Source organism: Maniola hyperantus, chromosome 17 (assembly GCF_902806685.2).
Source record: "Maniola hyperantus chromosome 17, iAphHyp1.2, whole genome shotgun sequence".
Classification (NCBI taxonomy): domain Eukaryota; kingdom Metazoa; phylum Arthropoda; class Insecta; order Lepidoptera; family Nymphalidae; genus Maniola; species Maniola hyperantus.
In genome coordinates, this window is record NC_048552.1 from 439,830 (window position 1) to 452,363 (window position 12,534).

At 38.6% G+C, this 12,534-nt stretch overlaps 1 protein-coding gene across 2 annotated transcripts in view; it reads left to right on the forward strand.

The window, feature by feature from the left end:
* Positions 1-12,534, forward strand: part of LOC117990194 (zwei Ig domain protein zig-8-like) — a 249,452-nt gene that overhangs the window by 223,443 nt on the left and 13,475 nt on the right. For both annotated transcript variants that reach the window (XM_069504358.1, XM_069504359.1), the window contains exon 3: positions 8,354-8,502. In XM_069504358.1, the coding sequence (XP_069360459.1) occupies positions 8,354-8,502 (149 nt within the window). The remainder of the gene's footprint in view (positions 1-8,353; positions 8,503-12,534) is intronic.

Here is a 12,534-nt window from a genome sequence, read left to right on the forward strand (position 1 = left end):
AACACAACGGCTACTTTTCATCCCAAAAAATCAAAGAGTTCCAACTGCATTTTGAAAAACCTGAACCCACGTGGACCAAGTCGTGGACGTCAAGTAGCAAGGAAGTACCTATACCTTACCTACCTAGATTTATTTTAAAGAACTACTTGAAGTAGCTAATAAGCAATAATATAAAAAATATATTAAAAAAAGGTATAATTAATAATGGAAAAAAAAGAAAGATAATAAAATAAAAATATACCTATTATGTATACAAAATACATATATCAAAAAAAAATTTAGGGATAGGCTTATTTATTTATTTACTTGAAGTAGCTATGCCCTTTTAGCTTTACTCTGTCTCTTCATGCACAATTTACTCCGTTGGGTAAAAAAATAGTATGATAATGGCCCAATAGCATGCATGAATAAACACAAATCACTGTACTACAACAGATTCTCTCCGCCCTTCGGCTCCGCATTACTCAATCAATTTAACATAAATGGAAACTACCAGCGACTAAGTGGCTCGAAGAATAGTCTTACAAGCGGCACTTAGCCCTCAGAGCAATATTCGTTGAGATAATTTTCACCCCACATTGTATGAAAGTGCTTACAAAAGTGTCGCTCTCGGACAATAGGGTATTTTACGCTTTTTTTAGTATCTTAATTTGATTCTATCATGATGATCATCATGATCAACCCGGGATTAAATGTAATACATTTCAAACTTTGTGCGATTTGATTCGTGAAGCAAGAGAGCCTGGAAGAGAGAGTTAGAGCCTCAATAGCTCAACGGGTATAGGAGTGGACTGAAAACCGAAAGGTCGACGGTTCAAACCCCGCCCGTTGCACTATTGTCGTACCTACTCCTAGCATAATAAGTATTAGGCGGTGAGAGTGTTAAGAAAGATAGCAAGTGTAGCATAATATTATGAAAAGGTTTTTCACAAGATTTTTTACATGGTATCTGTGAAATGGCCCATCTCTTGAGTCCTGAGCAGCAATATTCATTGAGATAATTTTCATCGGCAATTGTAGGAAAGTGCGCACAAAAGTGTCGCATTCGGACAATGGGTTCCTGGGCCTCAAACTACAATAAATTCAGTGTAATGGCCCCATTCGGGCTCGTATTGAAAGCTGGGCCCTCCCTGATATACTATCAGTTAATCGGTTCGGGATGCAATGCGGTGTTTATGGGTGGATAGGGCGATGTGTCGGATCTTATTTACTGGCCATAACTTAAGGTTTTATCCCCTAAATTATCGTCTACTAAAGGATAAACTGTCAGTTTTTTTTAATTTATAGACTAGCGGTTGGCTGCAATCAGACCTGCTGCGCGATTGCAGGAGATTGACAGCTACAACGTCACGATTGCAATCACCTCTGATTGGTTGACGATCGGTCACTATTGGCTACAATACATTGTTGCAACAAGAATCGCACAAATTCAGCCAATCAGAACAAATGAGACTGTAACAATGATTGACGCAGGTTTAAGAAAATCGCCCTACTGGTGGCAAGTGATGATGCAGCCTAAGATGAAGCGCACTTGAAGATGCCTATTCACTTGACTTGAAGGATAGACTTATCAAAAGCCTAAATACCTCGGATCAAGAAAATTGGGATTTTGCATGTAAGTTTTCTTTATGGTAAATTAAAACTACCTGACTATTCATAAGCACTTGTAAAAAGTTTACATGAATAAAAAACATTCTATTCTATTTTATTCTATAAGTGATGACATTTATAAAAATTCGACCCGAATGAAGCCGGGGCGTGTTAGCTAGTGGTATCACCATCATGATCAATCATGATAATTGCCGGCTCACATCTGAACACGGGTCTCCTCTCAGATTGGCAGACTATGGAGGCCGCCACGCTTGCCAAGTGCGGATTGTCAGAACACACCTTTGAGAACATTATGAAAAAAAACTCCAAAGCATGTAAATTTTTTTTTTTCAAGAAACCATTACCGACTCATTACTCTCCGTTAAAACTAAGTGGTTTAAAACGTACATAGCTCCAAAAAGTTACACCCCTTTCACACGGCGTCCAGTTTTTTGCAAGATTCCGTTTTCTGCAGAAACGCTAGCATACAAACACATTCGCCATCAAACGGAATCCTGCAAAAAACTGGACGCCGTGTGAAAGGGGCGTTAGTGCTGGGCCCCTGAGATTTCCCGAAATGTCACTACCACTACACCAAAAAAAATAACTGACATGCAATATGCGTCATATTGAAAGCGCTAAAGAAAGGCCTTATGTGGTTTGAGATAAACATAAGATTTGATTTTATGCAGATTATGATATTAATAATATTTTAATCAACGATATAGTTATTGTATTGAAATCACCCAAGAGAGAAAGCATCCTTAAAACTTCATCTCTATTCTCATAACTTCTGCCAAACAGTGTCAATAAAGTGGCTTTCAAACAGAAATCTGTACTGAGAGCATACTGAGAGCGATTCTATGACACATAGAATTCCAATCTCTTCTACTATACCTAAAATAGCTCTTCGTTGAAAGAGAGGATTTGTTGGAAGCGTTTTCGACTGTTACTTAAGCCTGTACTGGCACAAAGTGAATAGTAACAGACAGCAAATTCCCTTTCCCCCGGGATGCAGAATGCAATAAAAGGGCTGACACCTTTGACGCTGAAGGGTAGCGGCTCAAAATGAAAAATGCACTCACAATCCGGGATATTTCGACTCCCATATTTGTCTGAGGATTTATTCTGACGGTAGAACCGATCCAGAAGGATTTCGTCGTTCTGTTCGGTAAATGTTTTGTTCTTATTCCTTTGTGGGAAGATTTTCATGGATTTGGGATTACGGTACATTTTGATTTTACATTTTTATTTCATTGATATTGGATTGTGTTTAGATAGTAGAACAACCCTAACGCTAAGTTTTTGCTAGTTCTGGTTACACCCTGTATACAGTAAACTTTAACACCGGCGACACAGCGAACTTTCATAAGGCGTAAGTTCCTCTCGAAATAAGAGGAATCGCTCCAAAGAAAACTTGAGATCCTCCTACAGTGCTGAGCTTCTTCAAAAAATATTCCACTTTAAGTTGCACGACAAATATCTAAGAGGAAAACTTGCCAGTTGCCGCGCTTTAAAATGCCTTTTGCATTTAGCAAAGGTAGCATTTAACTCCTGTAAAATGAGCTATGTAACAATCTAATTTTTAAAGGAATAAGTGTAAAAAAAATTACAAGTCGCAAAAGAAAAACAGACTGTAGGTGGTCTGTAATATAGTTCAAAAACAAGCCCTGATATAGCAGAGAAATGCTACTTTGACATAAACCAATAGATACAACAACTTCGCTACAAAGCCAGAGTCAAATACATTTGATGCTGTTAGTCCAGATACTTTTATTGTTAGCTACTGGCTAGCCAAACATCTGGACCAGAACGAGATATTATTGATAGCACGTCAGCTATTGGTATTCGAGTGATTCGTGACCATATTCGTATTCGTTGGGTATTCTTGTTCTGTACGCTTAGTATAAGATTTTACGTCTCACCAAACGTTGCTAGAATTTTAGAGTCGAAACACAATACCGTCAAAGTAAAATGGACCTAAAGAGCCTTGAATTGAAGTCAAAAAGTCAATGCCACTGATGTTAATTTCGCAACGTTTCCTCTTGGAGCGCTGGCTGTAGATGTGTAGACAAACTTGAGCTGTAAAACAAGGTAGTTAAGATCCAGTTTACTGTAATGCGGAAGGTTTTCGACACTCGAATACTATCAACGTTGGTGAGACATAAACTCTCGTACCAAGCGTACTGTATTCGATGCGAGTATGCCGAGCACGCGCGTCCGCATCGATGCGGCTTGTTCATTCATATTGCATCGGCGTCTCGCTAAACTTCGTGTGTGATTTCTTATGTAAGTAGCATACAGATAATACCTATTTCCTGCTTCCTGCACCCCATTTGTGGTAATACATGTTGGGAATATAATTATTTTACACTCTTATACATATCTCGCACCCGGCTTTACTCACGTGTTTAGCCGACGTTAGCCTGACTAGTTTCGAACCCATCCGGGGTATTTTTCAAAGGAGACTTGAGACTACTTTACACTCCTGTGCAAAAAACACAGGTATCGATACAAAGATTGTGTAGGTATCTGTCACAGCAAATCTGGTCCAAATCTAGTAGACGATTAAATTGAAATTTAATGACTCAAACACGGACGTGTAACATAAAATAAGTTATGCTTGTTGTTTGTGTATCATCATATTATATCTAAAAATATAAAAGGTAAAGGTGACTGACTGACTGATTTATCAACGCACAGCTCAAACTACTGAACGGATCGGGCTGAAATTTTGCATGCAGATAGCTATTATGACGTAGGCATCCGCTAAGAACGGATTTTTCAAAATTCAACCCCTAAAGGAGTGAAACAGGGGTTTGAAATTTGTGAAGTCCACGCGGACGAAATCGCGGGAATAAGCTAGGCTTTTTTATAATTTGAAAATAGCTCGAGATACTATTTAAGTGTTACTTCGAGTTATTTAAGAAAATAGATGAAACCTGAGAGCCTAAGAGTTCTCCATAATGTTCTTAAAGGTGCGTGAAGTCTTCTAATCTACACTTGACCAGCGTGGCGGACTATGGCCTAAACTCTTCTCATTCTGAGATGAGACCCGAGTGAAACAGTGATAGGTTGATCATGATGTTGAAGATAATTCGATTTGAGTTCTCTTGAAACTTATCTAAAACCTGAAAGCGCTAAGCAAGCGACAAGTGCACAAGTGCAGCCCCTATCTGTTGCTATTTGTATTTGTAGTTCAGCTCGAAATAAAAAGAGTACTTATACTTTAATTGTGAATGTTGCAGTCGCGTTACATCTTTTGTTTCTTCATTGTCTTCAAAAAGACAAAACTTAATTGCCAGTGTTGGAACTGCATCTTAAGAGCGTTTATGCACTCATCCGTATTCAATTCGTATCAGTAATTCTTTGAAGTGGCCTTTGTACAAATACGTACATTCGATCCGTATATTTTCACGGATGAGTGCACAAACGCCCTTACCTGATTTAACTGAAATTAATTTTTCTGGTGACAGAAAAGCAGACTGGTTTTTTGCGCACTCGATCATCATCATCATCATCATCATCGCCGGCTCACTACTGAGCACGGGTCTCCTCTCAGAATAAGAAGGGGTTTGCCACTACCGCAGTCTCTATTGGGGAAGCTAGGTTGAAAAAATTGAGCTATGTGCCTTAATTGCTCAAAAAAAAATCCTTGGCCGTCAAAGCAAGCGATATGCAATGCAAAAGGCCACGGTATTCTAAAAATGATAAAAGTTCTCATATCTGGGCCATATCACCATCAAGAAATAAAACTCTTTGTTCCCGAAAGGAGCTATATATTAAAACATCAAGACACTGTAAACAACCCATTCTCTTTTACTGCCAAAAATAAAACGAAAAACAATGTAGCCAAAGCCGACAACAAAAGAACCTCAGATTGCACGGTGTGTGATTTATTTGGTGCAATATCGTGCCGCTGGGTGCTTTATCATCGCGAGATGCTAGCGAGAGGCAACTGGGTACATTGGGGACGCGTTAGAAAAACAAAAGGCCACCTTAGTACACGTAGACACTACAAAGAACTTCGTAGCTGCCATTTCCATTTTGTAGCTGCACCGCAGAATGCTGTAAAGTGCGACTCCGGAATGGGCGATTTCTTTTATTAAAGACATTAATTTGATCTTGGCTAGGTACTTTTTAGGGTTTTGTAGTAAACAAGGAACCCTTATAGTTTCGCCATGTCCGTCCGTCTGCCTGTCCGTCCGTCCTCGGTTAATCTCAGAGACTATTAGTGGGTATAAACATTAATCACGCCGACAAAGTGGTGAAATAATATTTTGATAAATATTTTTTTTAGATTAGCTCCCCTACATGTAAAGTGGGGATGATTTTTTTTATCTCGTCTATCCCACAGTGTGGAGTATCGTTGAATAGGTCTTTTAAAAATACTGTGGGTGTGGGAACATCATTTTTCGATTTCCAGATTCGTTTGTAAAATATGATGTTTAAAAAGTTTTATTAAAGTCAAGTGTGTGTGTCCCCCTCCCCTCTATCAGCCAAATGGTAGTATATAGATAGGAACGTGAAAAAATTCACAGCAGTAGTATATATAATCAATTTTAAAGGAAAACTATCAGGGCCATGTAAAGTTTACAGGTTAAGAAATTATATCTGTTTTTCGAGGATTATGACTACGGAACCCTATACTGCGCGTGGCCCGCCACGCACATAAAAAGTAAAGTTAAAGGAAACAACCCTTAAAGAGGCTATCCATTAAAGATATTTCAAGTGGCAGAGTTATAGAAAGAATCTTTGGCACTAATAATAAACTACTTGATTTGATACCACCTCGATAAAAGATGATAGTCTCAAAACATCAGCTGTTTTAAGCCTGCTTGGCAGTCATTTTCGGCAGCAACTCAACAACTTTAATCGTCACTTTCCTCCGAAAAAAGATCACGAATTATCCTCTTAAAGAAGTTTCACTTCAATAAGCTAAAAAGTTGCCCTACTTATGCCCGCCTGTTTAGTGGCCCCACAGCAACTGCTATACCCATGTCTCCAGAGGTCGGGCGGAGGCGTTCTTATTTCCGGTTCAGCGAACGCGCCGCAGGTTTCCGGCGACACTCGGATAATGACGACTTGTAAATAACACCGCGTCTTGTGGCCCGACACAATAGGAATTTTTTGGGACGATCTCTGGAAATTATATGCAGCTTTTTGTACTTTTTTGTAAAAGTATTGTATATTGGCGATGGTTTCTTTTTTGTGTTTTATCTTTTACTATATCTTGTCAGAATTTCATCTTTAGAGGTTGTGGTTTCTTACAAAATATTAGTTTACTCTCAGATAAAATTGGAACTGTTTCCTTTAATTGAAATATAATATTATGTTTAAATGAAATATTTAGGCCGGCAACGCATCGGCGGTTCTGGTGCTGCAAAGGTTCATGGGCGGCGGTAATCACTTAGCATCAGGTGACCCGCCTGCTCGTTTGCTCGCTAAATCTATTGAAAAAAAAAACACTATCCATCACTACCCATAATATTATAAATCCGAAAGTGCGTTCGTTTGTTGGTTTATTAGATTGTTAGTTTGTCTTTCAATCACGTCGCAACGGAGCAACGGATCGATGTGATTTTTTGCACAGGAAAGTCTGTTTAAGACCTGGAGAGTGGCATAGGCTACTTTTATCCCGGAAAATCAAAGAGATTTTTTGTCGAATTTACTTTTTAAGTTTTTACTATTAGCCTACTACGTTAGAGATACTCCTAATTATAATGATAAGTTGATAAGTTAATCTTTGTTGAAATATTTATTCAACGAACTTTACCTTCGCAGCGTAAAACGGCTAAATCTGACTTAAAACATTTATAAAGACGTCTAGTCTGGCGAACCTCGTAATTTGGCCTTGTATGTAAAGAAGTAATTAAGTATACTCTCTAATTTAACTTTTACGTTTCGGCGAACAAGTTTTTTGTATTCTTTGTGGTTAGTTAAACGTTACCACATATATTGCTTTCTAGTTTTAAATGGTTATTATGTTTCGATTTTGAATATGGGTCGAACAGATAAACGTTAAATAAGACGTCATAATACCTATATGGTCTTCGACTGTAGTAATAAAATGATGTGATTTTCTGTATAGCGGTAGAGTATAGGGCTAGAATTATTCATTTTATTAAAGAGAATAATAATTAAAAACATCATGATTTTTTAATTATTTTTAACATAATTAATTTTATTATTAATTCCACGCTGTACGGAAAGCTAAAAATGACGTCACAAAACGTAAATGACAATTTTTTACATAAAAATAGAGTAATTTCTGCTGGAAAATATTATTAATTTAAAAATTTGAAAAAATATTTGTACAACCTAGAGGCTGGAGCGCGCTTGCCTAGAAGATTCTTATTCACTCTTGCCTTGACAGAATCCAAATTATCATCATGATCAACCTATTAATGAGCCGTGTCTCCTCTCAGAGTGAGAAGGGTCCAAATTGGCAAAAAACACGGACGCTGGAAGGATATTCCACAGCTTCGGTGCCGGGATAATCCAGAAATTTTCTTCTCTGCTACTATAGCAAGGCAAACGGCAACCGTTATACCAGCCGTCATTATAGGCAAACGTTAGACCACAATCACACCTGATAGAAAGTGATTATGCGGCCTAAGATGGGACGCGTTTACCTAGAAGATGCCTATTCACTCTCGTTTTAAAGATACCCGGGTTGTAATTGGTAGGAAACACATATCGTGGAAGAGTATTCCAAACCTTAGCCATGCGTATGAGGAATTTAGTGTTGTTTTGTCCGCAGGTCTAGGAGCCCTGCCAGGCGTCGGAGGCAGCGGCGAGCTGAGAGCGGAGCGGCCGTACTTCGACGACGTGTCGCCCAGAAACGTGTCGGCCGTCGTCGGCCAGTCCGCGATACTGAGGTGCAGAGCGAAGCACATAGGGAACAGAACAGTTAGTACATCTTCTCTACTAGATGGCATTAACAGTCGCTTTAGTGCTGAGTGAACCTTGGCCTAGAGGTCAAGGCGTCGGGCGCGAACCCAGAAGACGTAGGTTCGAATCCTGCCGGTTCCGCAATTTTCACATTCACATTTAAAATATTATAGTACTATGTAGTATAGTAAGATTGCTAATAAATCACTATATATATTTTATCTTAATTCTGATAAAATAGACATAATTAGGTTAATTAAACGAATAATTAATTGATTCTGCTGATTAAGTTACGGTGACCTAATTAGCTTAGACGAGCGAGTGAACCGAGTCTAATGGTTGTTAAAGAAAAATATATTAAACTAGCTTATTCCCGCGACTTCGTCCGCGTGGACTACTAGCTTACTACTACTACTACTAGCGTAGCTTAGTGGTTAGAGAGTCGGGCACGATCCCACGAGACGCGGGTTCGATTCCTGCTGGTCCGCAATTTTTAATATGTACCTATTTAAACTTATTTAGAAATTTCCTTAAAGTGTAGGTAAAACACTGTAATTTTTTTTTTATAAAAAATAAAAAACTTCAATTGTTTTTATTAACCTTTATTTTTATTAACCTCATTTTGAACTAGAAAGCGAAAGATTTTACATTCAAACAAAAAAAATCAAGTTATTTTGTATTGTCACTAATTTTAGCACTGGTTCAGAATGCTTTTATTCCTAACGAGAGAACCAGCGAGAAAGTCGGCGGTCGCTCTTTATTTTACCTACTTTTACAATTTTCTAAATAGGTATCTTTTTGTTTTCTTGCTGTCGAGATCCAATCGTTAATTATTTATTTATTGACAAAATGTATGCCAAATATGGAATACGATAATAAATAGCCATTGATTACAATTTGAGAGATATTATGCTAAGGAATTTGCCTTTATTACCACGTGAATCTTAATTAACACCCTTACATCTAGACCTCCGTGAGTTACTATAGGCTCCGATATTATACCGAGTAGTAATACCCCGATTTACGACGCAGCTTATATTGATTAATGAGCTCATAAAACGGCCGAGGTGACCCGCGTAGAACGGTCACTGAGCTTATCCTTATCATGTTTTTAGGGTTCCGTACCTCAAATGGAAAAACGCAACCCTTATGGGATCACTTTGTTGTCTGTCTGTCAAGAAACCTATAGGGTACTTCTCGTTGACCTATAATCGTAAAATTTACAAGTAGGTAAATATAGCACACGTAAGGGGAAAAAATCCGAAAACCTTGAATTTGTGGTTGCATCACAAAAAATATGTGTTAATGATATATGGATATGTAAGTAATATGGGTCTTTGAAAGTAGTTTCGATGACTGCAAAAGTGTCGCTACGTGCTACTAGATGGCATAAACAGTCGCTTTAGTACTGAGTGAACATACATATCACAAATTTCGCCACTGGCAGCAAGCGTGCCGTAGCTTACTGGTCAGAGCGTCGGGCGCGATCCCACGAGACGCGGGTTCGATTCCTGCCGGTCCGTAATTTTTGATATGTTTTTAAAATTATTTAGAAATTTCCTCGAAGTGTAGGTAAAATACTATAAAAATTATAAAATAAATTATTCATGTTCTTACCTATAGGGTAAAGCTTGAAACTAATTTAAAGTTTTTTTTATTTTCATCTTTATCGCCCAAGGAAGTTAGGGATTACAAGTTAAATTGGAATTTAGGACGAGCCTGTGAAGTGGGGCTGACCTTGGGGGAAGTTGCCCCGTCGCGTCCTAATTTGGTTAACTGTTATTTATTAACAACGAAACTGTAAAACAGCAGTACCTTTACAAATGTACCGTCAGTACATTAATACTAGTTAGTTTTTTGTTACTTTTATAATCTCTACATAGTATTATATATAAAACAAAGTCGCTTCCCGCCGTCTATCTGTCCCTCTTCTTCTTCTTCTTCACTCTGTGCTGTTTTTAGTAAAATATCAACAATAAGCGTTTATTTTATACCCCAAAACGTAAATTATATTTTTTAATTTGAGGGCCCGGGAGAAATTAGTGAACAAATTCGTGCCTTTGTTGGGTTTTTGTTTTTGAACGTTATTAGAGTGAGCCTTGCTAAGCCTGCGTCGTAATTAAGTAAGATGGAGCATCCAGCCTCTTTACAGCCCTTCAAAATAATAAAATTAAGTAACAGATAAGCGGAAGACTTTTTTTGCTCAAACTCAGCATCCCATTTGGATGATTAAATGCGGACGAGAATATTTTGCCCGCTTACTTACATTATTAGATTTGAACAAGCAACCGTTTTGTGCATTGTGAAAAATAAACATCTAGCTATCAGTACCCGTATTATAAATGCGAAATTGTATTTGTTTGTTGGTTTGTCCTTCAATCACGTCGCAACGGAGCAACGGATCGACGTGATTTTTTGTATGGTTATTGTTAAAGACCTGGAGAGTGACATAGGCTTCTTTTTATCCCGGGAAATCAAAGAGTTCCCACGGGAATTTTAAAAATCGAAATCCACGCGTACGATGTAGCGGGCATCAGCTAGTGGATTGGTTTATAAAGTTGCTGATTTCTGGTTAAGCTTTACCAGTAATTTATAAGCTAAGGTTGTAACAGCTATTGGTAACATCCGTCAGCAAATTCAAAGTCACTCAGCGAGCTATGGAGAAGGCTATGTTAGGAGTTTCCCGGAGTGATAAGATCCGAAATGAGGAGATCCGCAGGAGAACCAAGGTCACTGACATAGCCCAAAATATTAGCAAGCTGAAGTGGCAGTGGGCAGGTCATGCCTGTCGTAGAGGCGATGGCCGTTGGAGCCGGAAAGTCCTTGAGTGGAGACCGCGTTTAAGCAAGCGTAGTGTGGGATGCCTTCCAGCATGATGGACCGACGATATAAAGAGGCTGACTTGAAGTGGCTGGATACGAAATGTCCAACAGTGGACGTCTACAGGCTGATGATGATGATGATGATCAGCAGAAACTCCTACAAAGCCTCAAATGTCACAATTTACGCAAGAATAAAAGAAACCGCATTCAAATCGGATACCATGCCTCCGACAGACAGTCAGATACACAAACTCAGATATAAGTATACGTTAAATTTATAATGATGTACTGTTTCGCTTTAAGGGTGTCAAAACTTATTTTTGCAAACAACATTAGTCCCATCTCATAGAACCCTCTATTTTCGTACGTTAAAAGTGTCCTTATTATACCGGTGAAATTTCAGTAGTTAGTTTCACTTTGTATGAATAAAGTTAGTAAAGTTAGAACCTAGTCTAGATATATAAAAGGAAAAGGTGACTGACTGACTGACTGACTGACTGACTGATCTATCAACGCACAGCTCAAACAACTGGACGGATCGGGCTGAAATTTGGCATGCAGATAGCTATTATGACGTAGGCATCCGCTAAGAAAGGATTTTTGAAAATTCAACTCCTAAGGGGGTGAAATAGGGGTTTGAAATTTTGTAGTCCACGCGGACGAAGTCGCGAGCATAAGCTAGTCATATTATAAAGGCAGCAAAATGCTACCCAAAAATTTGAACGAAGTATCACACTCAAACATGTCCTTGGCAAATCCCGAAAAAGGACGTTAGATAATTCATCCCGCACAAAACATTATAATGCATCGCGGGACATGTCAGAGAGCTATTTATTTCCCCGAAATGGGTTGTAGATCCTCCACCATTAATATGGAGGGCAGTGGAGCGGGTCCGGGTATCGAAGCCCAGGGAGATCGACGTTGAAAAATGATATTTTATACTGCAGGTGCTGACATAGGTTGGGACTTGGGAAGGGTTATCTGAGGCTATTTACAACAATTTTTCGGCGTTATATTTGACATGATTTATGCTGCACAGTCAGTGTACACAACAATATTCGGTTCAAGTATTCGGTTCAGACGGTATCTTGGAATTAAACTTTGCTTTTGCAGAGTTCTGAAATCAATATCCTTATTATAAATGCGAAAGTGTGTTTGTTTGTTGGTTTGTCGGTTTGTCCTTCAATCACGTCGCAACAGTGGAACGGATTGACGTGATTTTTTTGCA